Consider the following 15,287-nt stretch of genomic DNA (forward strand, 5'->3'; position numbering starts at 1 on the left):
CACTGCTGGTCTCTGTAGATGGAGTTATTTAGAACTAGAACCTCTGGGAATTAGGGACAGGGATCATGATTGTCTGAGTGTAGAATGACTGTATCTTCCCTCTCTTCTCTGTCTTCATTGCCTTGGGTGATTACAGTAGCTGCTGCTGCTTCTTTTTTAAGATTTTATCTATTTATTTGACATAGAGAAATCACAAGTAGGCAGAGAGGCAGGCAGAGAGAGAGGGGAAAGCAGGCTTCCTGCCGAGCAGAGAGCCCCATGTGGGGCATGATCCCAGGACCCTGAGATCATGACCTGAGCCAAAGGGAGAGGCTTAACCCACTGAGCCACCCAGCAGCCCCATACAGTAGCTTCTTAATTGGTCTCCTGGCCTCCACACATTTGACCCTGACCAATCCCTCCTCCCCCAAAACAACTCTTTAATTTCTAAACAGTAGCTAGAATGTCCTTTCAAAAATGGAGGTTTGCTCATGTCACTTCCCTGTTCAGCATTTCTCAGTAGTGTGATTAAGATCAGACTTTTAAACTAAAGAATACAGCTTGACTCGCCTGTTTCTCTAGCTTCCCTCTTGGAGAATCACTCACCTGCTTATGCCAGTCTACCACATACCACTTTTGGGACGACCACACATGCTGTTCATTTGCTTGTGACACATAGGCAATACCCTCTGCCTGATCCAAACCCAACTATTTACTCAGCCTTCAAGTTTCAATTCAAGGATCTCTTCCTCTGAGATCCTCTGATGCCCCTGCTGTGGAAATATAGAGCATCCTGTATGTCTCTAATTATGGTACTTTATTATGACCTCACCCATAGAGCAAGGATTATCTCTGCCTTTGTTCTTAGTTCACTCAGTGTCCTGTACGTAGAAGGTGGACAGTTAGTTTTTGCTGAGTGAACAAATGACTTCAGCACCCTCATACTCCGTTGACCCGCTCATTTATAGGATGGGTTTGAGCTTGTGTATGTGCTTTTGGAGAACTGTTTTTCTGGTTACCCACCTGATTACCAAGTGGGAGCTTCAGCCGTTTCCTCTTCTCTCTCACTTTGTGCAGTGCAGACACAGGGTGTCCCAGCTCACCTACTTTTCAGGTGGATGGGCATGAGAGTTCCCAGGCGCTGTGAGAGATGAGTCAGAAGGAAGAGTCATTCAGAAAGTAGCCCAGTCAGAGCAACAGTGCTGCCCTTTGGCTGAACTTTCTCTCTTTCTCTGTATACCTTGAGATGTTAGGCTGGTGGCACTTTTGAGCTGGTTGTTACAGATTGTCAGACCACAGCATAGGGATTCATAAACCTTAATCTGGCATTTTCCCTCGATTACAGATGTTTTGGGAAGTGTCCAGGGGCCCTCTGGCCTAAGTAAAAACTTTATTGGTTTTGGGTATGTTCTGTTTCCACTTGGTCACTTAGCCCCATAATGGCATTGAAGGTGGAAATCTGGAGAGCCCCATTTATATTTCTTTGTAGCCTTCGGGGCTTTTGAGTTCAAAAGCTTTGAGAACAGCACTCTTTCGGCATTTGCTGGGTTTTTTTTTGTTTTGTTTTGTTTTTTGGTGCTATCATAGAACAGGATGGTGCTTACTCAAAAGCTGACAAGAAAAGTTAGCTTTAGTTAGAATCACATTTTTGTAGGCTTTTTAGAATTGGAAAGAACGCTGTAGATGGGTGATTCCCCTCCTCCTCATTACCCTTTTTTTTTATTTTAAGATTTTATTTATTTGACAGACATCACAAGTAGGCAGAGAGGCAGGCAGAGAGAGAGGGGGAAGCAGGCTCCCTGCTGAGCAGAGAGCCCGATGTGGGGCATGATCCCAGGACCCTGAGATCATGACCTGAGCTGAAGGCAGAGGCTTAACCCACTGAGCCACCCAGGCACCCCTACCCTTCTTTACCTGTCAGCTTGTGAGAGTCATTGCTGTTTCCAGTAGATGTGTGTGGTAGCGCTCAAGTGTTGTGCAGGTAGAAAAATTTTTTAGACCCTAGTGTTATAAATCTAGCCAAGAGATCAGCAAACTTTTTGTGTAAAGGGCCAGAGAGTAAATATTTTAGGCTTTTGGGACACACACTCTACTGAGGCTACTTACCTTGCCTTTGTAGGGGTAGCCACAAACAAGATGTAAAGAAATGAGGGTGGCTGTGTTTCAATAGAATTTTATTTGTGGATGCTGGAATTTACATTCCATACAATTTTTCTGTGTCATGAAATATTCTTTTGAGTGTTTTCCAGCCATTAAAACAATGTAAAAAAACAGGGGTGCCTGTGTGGCTCAGTGGGTTAAGTGTTTGGCCTTTGGCTCGGGTCATGATCTCAGGGCCCTGGGATCAAGTCCTGCATTGGGCTCCCTGCTCAGCGGAGAGTCTGCTTCTCCTCCTTCCCACTTGTGCTCTCTCTCACTGTCTCTGTCTCTTTCAAATAAATAAATAAAATATTAATAAAAACAAACATTCTTATCTCCTGGGCCATATAGAAACAGGTGGCATGCTACCTGTTGACCCTTGGGCTGTAGTTTGCTGACCCCTGATCTAGCCCAGTGGTTCCTAAATCTGATTGCCTTTCAGAATTACCTGGAGACCTTTTGAAAATGCTGATTTGCGGTCACCTTCCCCTCCCTGAAGATTCTGGTCCTGTAGGACTGGGGAACCTATTTTTTTACAGAAGGTCTTATTGTGATGCATACACACTCAGGGTTATAGAATTACCAATATTGATCTCACTCACCCTTCTCATTTTATAGTTGAAGAAATAGCTTTAGAAAGTCGATGTGACTTCTGATAGTGATATAGTAAATAAATGACACAACCAGAATTTGAACCCAGGTCTTTAATTCTAAGACCAGTAGTCTCTGTTCATATCATTCTGTACTCATCCCTTTGCCCAGTAAACAACAAGCAATAAATGCAGGATAGTCACAAACTCAGGGTTCCTTCTTTTCCTTTTTTTTTTAAATGAAAAGGGAAGTTTATTGAGCCCCTGGGGCCTTGAGGCTCTGGCAGGAGGCCTCCGTGTGGGCAAAGGAGGGGTCTTATTTGACCTTCTTGGGGCACTGGTTGTTGGTGAGGCCACATTTCTTACTGCAGGTGATAACACGAGGGTGCAAGTGAGCAGAACACTCAGAGCAGATGATCTTGTCACAGTTGGGTTTCTGGGCCAGCTGGTGGGAGGGAAGGCTGGGTGATGCCAGCTCGAAGGTGATGCACCAAGTGCAGCGTGCACAATATCTCTGGATATTGTGGTCTGAGAGTGTGGCCATTGTCCAGCTGTATGTCTGCAAAAATGAGATGCTGCTGGTCATGCGCGATGCCCTTCTCGTCTTGGATTTTGGCTTGGATTTTTGACATTTTCAGTGTTGCCACTGGGCTTGGCCTCGAGGGTGATGGTCTTTGCCACTAGGGTTTTCGCAAAGATCTGCATCTCTGAGTCTGTCACAAGACCGCTGCCACCAAACCGCTCCGCCACCTCATTGAAGAGATAGAGCAGGGTTCCTTCTTTTCCTGAGACCTAGTGCTAGTTTCCTTCCTGAGAGCCAGCTGGGTACTCTAAGTTCTGCTGTCCCTCTGCTTGTTGGCTGGGTTTTCAGGACCTGACTGCTGATTTGACATTTAGCCTAATTTCCCTCCGGGCTGTTGGCTTTAAAGAGAGATAAGAAAGTAATAGCATGTAAGTGGCTTTAACGTAAAACTTTGTTGAGGCAGCACTAAGCTGCAGTGTGAGGATGAGCCGTTGTTTCAAGGGGTGCATTTCTTGGAAGAGGTGGTTTTAAGAGACACATTTTACACTTGAGTTCACATGGCTCAGATCCAGCTCTCTAAGTAGGACATCTCTACATGGAACTTGGGCTTAATTAGAACTAATTGAGCTGTCATTTTGCCCAGAATGGTTCAGGGGTGGAGAAACTAAAGGTGAGAAGTAATCATTGTCCCTACTCTACCTCAACCTTGGTTTGGTCCAAGTAAGAAATGGAAGGATTGATTTTGATTTGCTCTTCCTATGAGGCATTTGAGTCATACTACTTGGCTTGCCTATACTTTTTTCTTTCAAAGATTTTATTTATTTATTTGACAGACAGAGATCACAAGTAGACAGAGAGGCAGGCAGAGAGAGGGGAAGGGGAAACAAGATCCCTGCTGAGCAGAGAGCCGGATGTGGGGCTCGATCCTAGGACCCTGAGATCATGACCTGAGTGAAGACAGAGGCTTTAACCCACTGAACCACCCAGGCGCCCGTGTTCTTCTTTCTTTATGTGTATCTTGGAAGGAGGAATACTGAAAGTCTAATGAATAATTTTATTTATTTATTTATTTATTTATTTATTTATTTGAGACAGAGAGAGAGCACACACATACAAGCAGGGGTGGGGAGAGGCAGAGGGAGAGGGAGAAGCTGACTCCTTGCTATGGCTAGAGCCTGATGCGGGGCTGGATCCCAGAACCCCAAGATCAGGACTTGAGCCAAAGACAGACTAACCGACTGAGCCACCCAGGCGCCTCCAACCATGAATAATTTTTACCTTTACTAGATGATTGTTCCATTACTAACTTACTGATGGGTTTCCACATTTGTGTACCAGGACTCCCTTCTTCACTTTCTTTATAATCTCCTTAGATCTTGCATTCTCCAAAGACTTCCCTTGTCGAGGGATAGTAACAATAAGGGAAATAGAGTGCTCCCTGACACCTTCCTAGTCAACAGGCCTTGTCTTAGGATTTGGAGCATAAATGGGGAGTTGGTAAGTTGGGATATTATTTGTCTGTTGTTCTTGGAATGCAAGTTCTTTAGCAGTGGGGACCCTGTCTTGTCGGTTTGTTCTTGATTGTGCCTGGGATGGGAGGAGCACAGGGATGAAAGTGGACAGCATCACCTCTGTGCTCACATTTGCCTGCACCCTGTGAGCTCAGTGCTTTAGGGACATGGCAAATGGGCTTTAATTGCATGCTCTGAAAGTCCTGAACATTTGCTAACAGGTACCGTTGGAATTTGGGTTTCCACCTATGTTGGCTCCTATATAAGAGGATAGAGCCCCCCTTTTAAAATATTATGAGGTTTTGGGGCATCTGGAAGGCTCAGTTGGTTAAGCGCCTGCCTTCGGCTCAGGTCATGATCCCAGGGTTCTGGGATTGAGCCTTGCATCAGGCTCCCTGCTCAGCAGAGAACCTGCTTCTCCCTCTCCCTCTGCCTGCTGCTCTGCCTACTTGTGGTCTCTCTCCATCTCTTTAATAAATAAGTAAAATCTTAAAAAAAAATTACATAGTTTTTTTTTGTTGTTGTTGTTTTGTTTTGTTTTAAATACTTGGCATATCTATAGAGGTGCTCCAGATGGATAAATTAAGAGAATGATAATTTATGCTGTCCACAATACTGTAAAAATCCACACTGAAATTTCTTTTATTTATTTATTTTAAAGATTTTATTTATTTATTTGACAGAGAGAGATCACAAGCAGGCAGAGAGGCAGGCAGAGAGGGGGGGGGGCCCGCTGAGCAGAGAGTCCAGTAGAGGGCTCGATCCCAGGATCCTAAGATCATGACCTGAGCTGAAGGCAGAGGCTTAATCCACTGAGCCACCCAGGCGCCCCTGAAATTTCTTTTTTTTATCATATATATTTTTTTAATTTTATTTTTTATAAACATATATTTTTATCCCCAGGGGTACAGGTCTGTGAATCGCCAGGTTTACACACTTCACAGCACTCACCATAGCACATACCCTCCCCAATGTCCATAATCCCACCCCCCCTCTCCCAAACCCCTCCGCCCATCAACCCTCAGTTTATTTTGTGAGATTAAGAGTCACTTATGGTTTGTCTCCCTCCCAATCCCATCTTGTTTCATTTACTCTTCTCCTACCCCCTTAACCCCCCATGTTGCATCTCCTCTCCCTCATATCAGGGAGATCATATGATAGTTGTCTTTCTCCAATTGACTTATTTCGCTAAGCATGATACCCTCTAGTTCCATCCACGTCGTCACAAATGGCAAGATTTCATTTCTTTTGATGGCTGCATAGTATTCCATTGTGTATATATACCACATCTTCCTTATCCATTCGTCTGTTGATGGACATCTAGGTTCTTTCCATAGTTTGGCTATTGTAGACATTGCTGCTATAAACATTCGGGTGCACATGCCCCTTCGGATCACTACGTTTGTATCTTTAGGGTAAATACCCAGCAGTGCAATTGCTGGGTCATAGGGTAGTTCTATTTTCAACATTTTGAGGAACCTCCATGCTGTTTTCCAGAGTGGTTGCACCAGCCTGCATTCCCACCAACAGTGTAGGAGGGTTCCCCTTTCTCCGCATCCTCGCCAGCATCTGTCATTTCCTGACTTGTTAATTTTAGCCATTCTGACTGGTGTGAGGTAATATGTCATTGTGGTTTTGATTTGTATTTCCCTGATGCCGAGTGATATGGAGCACTTTTTCATGTGTCTGTTGGCCATCTGGATGTCTTCTTTGCAGAAATGTCTGTTCATGTCCTCTGCCCATTTCTTGATTGGATTATTTGTTCTTTGGGTGTTGAGTTTGCTAAGTTCTTTATAGATTTTGGACACTAGCCCTTTATCTGATATGTCATTTGCAAATATCTTCTCCCATTCTGTCAGTTGTCTTTTGGTTTTGTTAACTGTTTCCTTTGCTGTGCAAAAGCTTTTGATCTTGATAAAATCCCAGTAGTACATTTTTGCCCTTGCTTCCCTTGCCTTTGGCGATGTTCCTAGGAAGATGTTGCTGCGGCTGAGGTTGAAGAGGTTGCTGCCTGTGTTCTCCTCAAGGATTTTGATGGATTCCTTTCTCACATTGAGATCCTTCATCCATTTTGAGTCTATTTTCGTGTGTGGTGTAAGGAAATGATCCAATTTCATTTTTCTGCATGTGGCTGTCCAATTTTCCCAACACCATTTATTGAAGAGGCTGTCTTTTTTCCATTGGACATTCTTTCCTGCTTTGTCAAAGATTAGTTGGCCATAGAGTTGAGGGTCTATTTCTGGGCTCTCTATTCTGTTCCATTCATCTATGTGTCTGTTTTTGTGCCAGTACCATGCTGTCTTGATGATGACAGCTTTGTAATAGAGCTTGAAGTCCGGAATTGTGATGCCACCAACTTTGGCTTTCTTTTTCAATATTGCTTTGGCTATTCGAGGTCTTTTCTAGTTCCATATAAATTTTAGGATTATTTGTTCCATTTCTTTGAAAAAAATGGATGGTACTTTGATAGGAATTGCATTAAATGTGTAGATTGCTTTAGGTAGCATAGACATTTTTACAATATTTATTCTTCCAATCCAGGAGCATGGAACATTTTTCCATTTCTTTGTGTCTTCCTCAATTTCTTTCATGAGTACTTTATAGTTTTCTGTGTATAGATTCTTAGTCTCTTTGGTTAGGTTTATTCCTAGGTATCTTATAGTTTTGGGTGTGAAATTTTTTTTAATAATGAGTACTCTTACTGTCTTTAAAATGATTCACTTCTCAGAAATTCAGTTTTCCATACAGCTATTCAAAAGGAAGAGCAACTATTTAGGAATTGAAATTGGGTATATTTTCAGAATTCTTACCTCCTGTATTGTATTGCTGCCTCTGAACAGCTTCTCTCTCCTTCCTTGCTCCATAGTTCACAAAGCATTTAGGCAGTTCTGAGTGACAGTTACCAGGGCTTCCATCAAACCTTTATTCCTCAAAATATTCTAATTTGTATTATTTCATTTTATTCTTTCAGCTCTGAGGTAGGTGGTGTCAATGGTGGAAATTCTCTTTTATAGTTGAGGAATAGCCCAAACCATTTCATTCATAATTCTGAAGTTAATGGCAGGACAGACTTTATTGTGAGGGTCCAGAGACCTACCCACCTGGCCACTGCCATTAATGTCTCTTTGGGTCATTGCTTTTAGATGTTTTATAAAAGACTCAGGAGTCCATAGTGAATTGGTTTTGGACTTGAACTAAAGAGACAAGAGCCCCTTAATAATTCTAATGTTGCCTGTCAGGGTATACCCAAGAAGCATTTTTAAATGTTTTTGGTGAACAGTGTGTAAATATGTGAGGAAGATCCGGAGGCAGATAGTCTCACATTCAAAGAGTAACATTTCCTTCTGTACTTGAGTGAGACCATCTGAGTGTATTGTTGTTGTTGTTGTTGTTTTTAAAGATTTTATTTATTTATTTGACAGCGAGAGAGAGATCACAAGTAGGCAGAGGCAGGCACAGAGAGAGGGGGAAGCAGGCTCCCCGTTGAGCAGAGAGCCCATCTGAGTGTATTGTTAAGAACCAAAAAATTGCCAAAACAAGGTGATGTGTTGGAGAGGGAGGAGGTTCAGACTAAGATTTTCGTACTGTGGACTTGGTATCTAAAGTTTTGTTTTCCAAAAATTAGGCTGGAGTATTACACACAGTGTTGCTTAGGCCTGTTTGATCAATGTGTAACAAATCTGTTTCCTCAATATAACATGCCTTACCTCTCTCTATAATGCATCTGCATTTTTAGCTTTTTTCTGACTTGAGTATTGATGATAAAGAGAAACTATATTTAGGGTGACAGAGACTTTCAGACTAAAAATAAAACAGTGGTTCTCATTAACCAAGGTCAGGGAGAATGTGTGTACAGTTTGAAAAAGTTCCCTAAGATTCCCTTCACTCTCACTAGTTGAAAAACAATGCACTGAAATCTACTTTCTGCTAAATACAGTTGAAGTATGATAATGACAAGTATTAACTGAGGTAGTTCCATGGGCTTCATCTACCATCCCAAGGGAAGGGTGTTTGGGAAGTATAGGTAGAACCACAGTATTTTTTTTTTAAAGATTTTTAAAAAATTTATTTATTTGACAGAGATCACAAGTAGGCAGAGAGGCAGGCAGAGAGAGAGGAGGAAGCAGGCTTCCTGCTGAACAGAGCCTGATGCAGGGCTCGATCCCAGGACCCTGGGATCATGACCCAAGCTGAAGGTAGAGGCTTTAATCCACTGAGCCACCCAGGCGCCCCTACCACAGTAATTTTTAAAAAGATTTTCTTTATTTATATATTTAGAGAAGAGAGAGAGAGCTTGAGTGGGGTAACGGGGTGTGGGGGGACAGAGGAAGAGGGAGAGAAAGAATCTCCAGCTGACTCCACACTGAGCACAGAGCCTGATGCAGGACTCGATTCCACGACCCTGAGATCATGCATGACCTGAGCTGAAATCGAGAGTCTGACACCCAGCCAGCTGAGCCACCCAGGCACCTGGATAGAACCACAGTATTAAAAAAGCTTCTTGGTGCTCTTAATTTTAATCCAGGAGGTATTGTAGGTCATAACAGTATGAGTTTCCTACCTCATGGGAAAACTTAAAAGTAAAACTGAAGTGCTTTTTAGTTACTCTTATTTCCTCATCATCCCTTCCTTTATGAATAATCTCATCAGTTATCTTCCTGTGATACTTCCCGTACAAAGGAAGAAACACTTTTTTGCAACCGTAAGACCTGAGTTCAGGGTCTAACGCTGCCATTTGCTGATTTAAGTTGCTTAAATTTCTGAGCTGCCGTAGGGCTTGGGGAATGTTAATTGGCTTGAATGAAGTGAGTTGGTATCATTCTGTGCCTACCTGTTATATAAATGTAACCAGCATTCCTCCTGGTTATGGGTGAGTTAACTAGTTCATGATTGATAGCTGTGGGAAAGGGATAATTAAGCTAAAATAGGAATAGAGAGAGAATATATATATTTTTACCTTTTTAAAAAATTTTTACTTTTTACATTTTTACCTTTTTATTTTGAAATAATTTTATATCTGTAGAAAAGTAAGAATAATCCAAGGAATTCTGTATATCCTTTACTCAGATTCTTCAGTTAACATTTTATCACTTGCTTTATCATTCATTGGGAGAGAATGTTCAGCTAACAGCCGAGTGTTTACAACATGTAAGCATGTTTTTACTTGCCTTATGCCATGCACCAGTCCATTAACATATAGGTACTGTTATCTCCATTGTGTAGAACGAAAACCTAGGAAGGTTAGATCAGTTGCCTGAGATCCCACGGTAGGTAAGTTGCAGAGGTTTGATAGGAAAGTCCATGTTTTTCACCACCTTCCTCTACTAGTGGATCTGGAGACTTGCATTCTAGCCCACGTTTTGCCACTAACAGTGATATGGTCACTGGCAGTTTATTTCACAGCAGTTCCTTTGTTTTCTAGCAGTTTCCCTTCTTTTCATGGAACCCAGTGTTCTGGCCCTGACTTGCCTCACTGTAGAGACAGGTTACCATCAATGAAGTATCTTGAGCTTTTTAGGTATATAAATCAATGCTTGATCTAGTATTGCTGATTAAATATAATTTGTTTAAGTAAAAATAAAAACTAAAGTTTGTATGCAGAGTTTGTTGTTGAAGTTATGGTGAGGTGTGAGTACACTCCTTTACCCACACTTAGCTTCCATGTGAAATAGATGGAACTGCTGTGATTTGATCGGTGTTCTCTTTTGCAAGAGCATAAACCAGCAGAGTTTTTCTTACTGGGCAAAGGATCCAGAGGTGCTGGACTATTCCTTGCTCTGAGCACCCTCCTGAGATGAAGATTCTTTAGCCTTCTTTCCGTTTGACTACTGGGCCCTGAGCATTTTGATTCTAGGAGACTGGGCAAGATGACAACAAGGTTTGGTCTTTAGATTATCTCCATTTTCTCTGAGTTGAATCCACCCCCACCCCCAACCCTTGGTTTGATCAGTCATCTTTCCCCTCGGTGTTGATAGAAGTAGATTTTGTGGAACCTTGAACTGAAAATTGTAAATTTGGTAGCTTGTGGGCCAAATGTGGCTGGCAAATGTGTGTTTTTGGCTTGCCTAAAGTCTTAACTTTTCCCATTAGTAGCCAACATTTTAAAAAGCCAGAGGTTTTCATATAAAAACCTAGCTTTTAGCTTTTCTTTAAAAGGGGGAAAAATGAGGGGCACCTGGGTGGCTCAGTGGGTTAAAGCCTCTGCCTTTGGCTGAGGTCATGATCTCAGGGTCCTGGGACCGAGCCCTACATCGGGCTCTCTGCTCTGCAGGGAGCCTGCTTCCTCCTCTCTCTCTGCCTGCCTCTCTGCCTGCTTGTGATCTCTGTTTGTCAAATAAATAAATAAAATCTTAAAAAAAAAAAAATAAAAGAGGGAAAAATGAAAGAAAATAGATGATGATCCTGGGCCTACAAAGAACAGAACTGGAGTGGAACAGCCGTCAAGCGCTACTGTCCCCAGTAACCTATTTTGTACCTGGCCCCTGTAGACACTGAATTTTCAGCTTTAGACCTAGAACTTGAATTTTTGTTTTAAAAGCTGGAGAAGTAGAATTTGATGGGTTAGTGTTGAGTTACCCTATCCATGGTTACAGAGTACTGCTTTCTTGGGTAGGTAGAAAAATAGCTTATAAATAAGATTAGGGACTTAGAGAATCAGAGTATTTTCCCTATCCTTGTCATTGTTTCATTTCCGTCTTTGTGGGGCAGAATGACTCCTAGATCTGAGAGCGCCAGAGATCAACACTGTATTCCCTGCACACGGGCACCACTGCCAGCAGAGGGTGCTATCCACTCACCGAGCCTGCTGTCATGTTGGCTCCGCTGATCAGCAGCTGTTGGGCATGTGCCCTGGGTCTGTGTGAGGCTTTGGGCATGTTCATTTGGTTCCCATCCCTAGTGCCCACCCCTTAGACCCTGGCCAGGTTATTGTGTCACTAGGGACTCTGTTCAGTAACAGGAAACTGGGGAAAGTTTAATTGTTTTCTCCTCTCTCTTTTTCCCATGCAGCTGAACAAAAGGTTCATCCTCAGTTTTCTCCATGCCCATGGGAAGCTGTTTACCCGGATTGGGTAAGTGTGCAGGATGTTTATTTTATTTTCCTACATTACAAGTCATTTTGGAATTTAATATTGTTAGCAACTAGACTGTGTTTGTAACTGAGGGCACAGGGTGTGAATTCTTAGAGGCCTCCACCTTCTCTTCACTCATTCTGCTCATGAAGTTTGGGAAATATTATTCTGCATCCATCTGTCTCTTCTTTCTCTATCTTCATTGAAGCCCCCTATTAAACATCAAACCCCCACCTCTAATCCCACTGATTTCTCTTTCCTCTGCCTTACAGCTCAGCCTCTAGTGGGCTCCTGAAGGAAGTCATACTCGATCCCTGGGTACAGCTACCAGGGGTCCTCCTTGGGGAGAATGCTGTCCATTAATTTTCCCTTCAAAGAGAAGAATAACATTTTCTTTCCTCTCACATTTTCTCATCCTTCTGAACCATACCCCTTTTTTCTCTGCTCAGGTTCCTGCACCATATTGCTGATCTCTGTAAATGCTAAGACTTCTCTTTGGTTTCCCCATCCACCATGGATTTACATAAAAATCTCAGGGAGGATGGTGTGTGCAAAACCCTGTTACTTCATCCATTAAATCCCTGGAAAGAGATCATGTCTTGAGTATTCCTTTCGTGGATCAGAGATTTTCCTCACTGTATAAAACCAGTGATCCTAAAGCCTGATGACTATACCGGGCTAGAGGTGTGCTGAATGTCTCCATAGTCTAGGAGATGAGTAAGTGGCAGCATGCTCTTTCATGGGTCTTCATCTGCGTCTTCATATTTTCTGAGTTGGAGGTTTTATTATGAAATACCCTTTGAGTTATATCTTTTGGATTATAGATCCCCTGTTATTGTTAGTGTTTCCTTCACTTTCTGCTATAGCCTTCTGAGTTTATCTGTAATGCTCTAGAAGTTTTCCTTAGTGTGAGAAGCAGAAAGGCTTTGTCTTGCTTCAAGAAACACTTAAAAAAAAAATCATGGTGAACTAGAAAGTGTGCTTGTTACATACTCATTTGTCATCAGCCTGGACAAGAGTGACAGTGATGGCTGGCACAAGGGTAGTCTTGATTTTGAAATCACTTGGGAAACTTGGGAGTGGTGCCAACAGATGCATCTCTAAGTGTAAAGTAATTCACTTGGGAAAAGGAAATCAGGAGTGTCAGTAGTTCCTCTCCTCCCCCATCCCCTCTCCCCATAGGCTCTACCCTGGCAGGAGTTTTTGCTCAACACTGTTGTATCCCCAGTGCCTAGCATATAGTAGGTACTCAGTAAATATTTGCTGTATGAATAAATAAGTCATTATAAGAAATGGACAGATTGTAAAAGACTAGAGAGAAGGATCTAGTATTGTAGTAGGTTGTAGTAGACTCAGGCCAATCACTGGTGAGTCATGTAAAGCTCTAGCTACAAGGTGGGCAAAATGTTATTATCAAGGTCATTTTATAAAATAATGCATCACAGCAGGAAATACTACTAGGCTGCACTTAAAATAGGAACTATGGCTCATCTTCTCTTTATTATCTTTTTTCTCATTTTAAAAATCTTTCTTACTACCTTACTACCTTTCCACTCTGTATTTCTCTACTTTTTTCCCCCTTTCCTGTGTTCTTTAAATTTTCATGTACTGTGGTATTCCGAGTCAGTATTTCTCAACTTTTGTACTGTTGATATTTTGAGCCTTATAATTCTTTATTGTTGGAGGCTGTCCTGTGCATTGTAGGTTTAACAGTATCACAGGATTCTCCCCACTATGTGCCAGTGCTATCTCTGCCTCTCCCCACCAGTCATGACAATTACAGATGTCACCAGACAATGCCAAGTGTTCCCTGGGGGACGGAATTGCTCCTGGCTGGGACCACTGTTCTGTTAGAGATGTAGAGAGCTAAAGAAGTTCTAAATCTAGAATGTAGTTCTAAGTCTAGAATGTAGGAATATTTAAGATATATTTTTGTTAGGTCTAAGTGTTAGGTAGAATCTTAATTTTGTTCCCTCTAAAAAATCCTCATAGTTACAAATATTTTGGAGGAACTTTGCAAAAGAACCACAATAATGATTAAAAAGCTAGAAAATTATTTCTGAGAGAAAAATTTAATCTCAACAAAATTGAAGTTATAGGCACCTAGCTGGCTTAGTTGGTGGAGTGTGTGACTCTTCATCTCTGTGTTGTGGGTTCTAGCCCCACGTTGGGTGTAGAGATTGCTTAAAAATAAAATCTTAAAAAAAAAAGCACACACAGAAAGTTAAGGTTAAAAAACAAAAGTCTATTTAGAGATAGCAGTGGGGTAACCTGTGTTTAAATACAAAAGAGTCATAACCAGATAGTTTTGATTTCTGTGGGATGACAGTAAGAGAAAAATAGGCTTATGTTGCTGCTGAAGAGATTTGGGTTAGGTGTAAGAAAATTTCACAGAGGGAAGATGTTTGGGAATTTTCTTCTCTGGAAGTCTTTGAAAAAGAATAGATTATCTCATTTGTCAGAGGTGGTTTGCTGTGGTCCAGATTATTTTTCAGGATGTCTTCCATTCCTGCATACAACATATTCTGTTGGCAAAAAAATAAGGCTAGTCTACTTTCACCTTCATAAGAAATGAGTTACAGTTGTGTTCACATGAGGAAAATATATGTAAATTCTAGGCACTCCAGCCCCTTGATGAGTATTCTTCTTGTGCTCTCCTGGAAGTAAAAGAATTGAGCCCCATGTTTATTCTGGAAGGCAGAAACAGCAGTAACTTCTGTTGGGGGGAAAAAAAGCATAGTAGTCTGTAAGACTAGAAAAGGAGTGAGCCCAAGCCACACACAACATGGACTGTTGCCTAATTACCAAGAAGATGTGAAATGTGGGAGGCGTTGAAAACGAATTAAGAGTGAGGAGATTGTAATGGGGAGCAGCTGAAGACACATCCACTGTCCCGCCTGCCTTTTGAGAAAAGCTCCGGGTTACTTTTGCTCTCTGGGCCTGTGTCTTCTCTGTGCCAGGTGTTCCAAATCGCATCTGTATCTGCTTGAATGCCTACTGTGTGCAACACAAGTCTCCCTCCTCTGTGTGCAGGGAGAAAGATGTTCAGAGCATTAGATGGAATCAGGTGCTGAAAAGTTTTGTTTTCACCACTAATTACAAGACCTCGAGAAGAAACAAGTCAAAGCCTTAGTTTCCTTATCAGCAGTTTAAATAGATGATGTCCAAGGTCCATTCTAGTCCTTATGTTGTGTAGCACCATGGTTTTTTTTCTCTCATCTCTATCCTGTCACATGGTTTAGTTTTGTTTGTTTTTGTTTTGCTACTGGATTGCTCCTGTCTTGTTCAGTTTTCCTAAAAAATAAGAAGTTGAAAAAAGTTAGGAAGCCTGATTCTTTTCTGCAGAGAATGTCATCTAGCCCAGCTGTGTTCCTCAGCATCTGAGAGGTTGGGTGCTGTCCCTCCCGTTAGTCACTGTCTGAGTCACTCCCCGTGTAGGTCCCAGCGTTGTCTGAAAGACCGATTTCTTGAAACT

The 15,287-nt window shown here is 42.0% G+C and overlaps 1 protein-coding gene and 1 pseudogene across 1 annotated transcript in view; one reads left to right on the forward strand and one right to left on the reverse strand.

The window, feature by feature from the left end:
- The window catches only part of LOC111151251 (SMG6, nonsense mediated mRNA decay factor), a 241,550-nt gene that overhangs the window by 39,887 nt on the left and 186,376 nt on the right, over positions 1-15,287 (forward strand). Inside the window, exon 9 of the mRNA XM_022509115.1 lies at positions 11,751-11,812. Coding sequence (XP_022364823.1) covers positions 11,751-11,812 — 62 coding nt within the window. The remainder of the gene's footprint in view (positions 1-11,750; positions 11,813-15,287) is intronic.
- On the reverse strand, positions 3,025-3,413 carry LOC111151252 (annotated as a pseudogene).

The sequence above is a fragment of the Enhydra lutris genome, unplaced genomic scaffold, assembly GCF_002288905.1.
Source record: "Enhydra lutris kenyoni isolate GAN:26980312 unplaced genomic scaffold, ASM228890v2 scaffoldscaffold26, whole genome shotgun sequence".
In the NCBI taxonomy this organism is placed as follows: domain Eukaryota; kingdom Metazoa; phylum Chordata; class Mammalia; order Carnivora; family Mustelidae; genus Enhydra; species Enhydra lutris.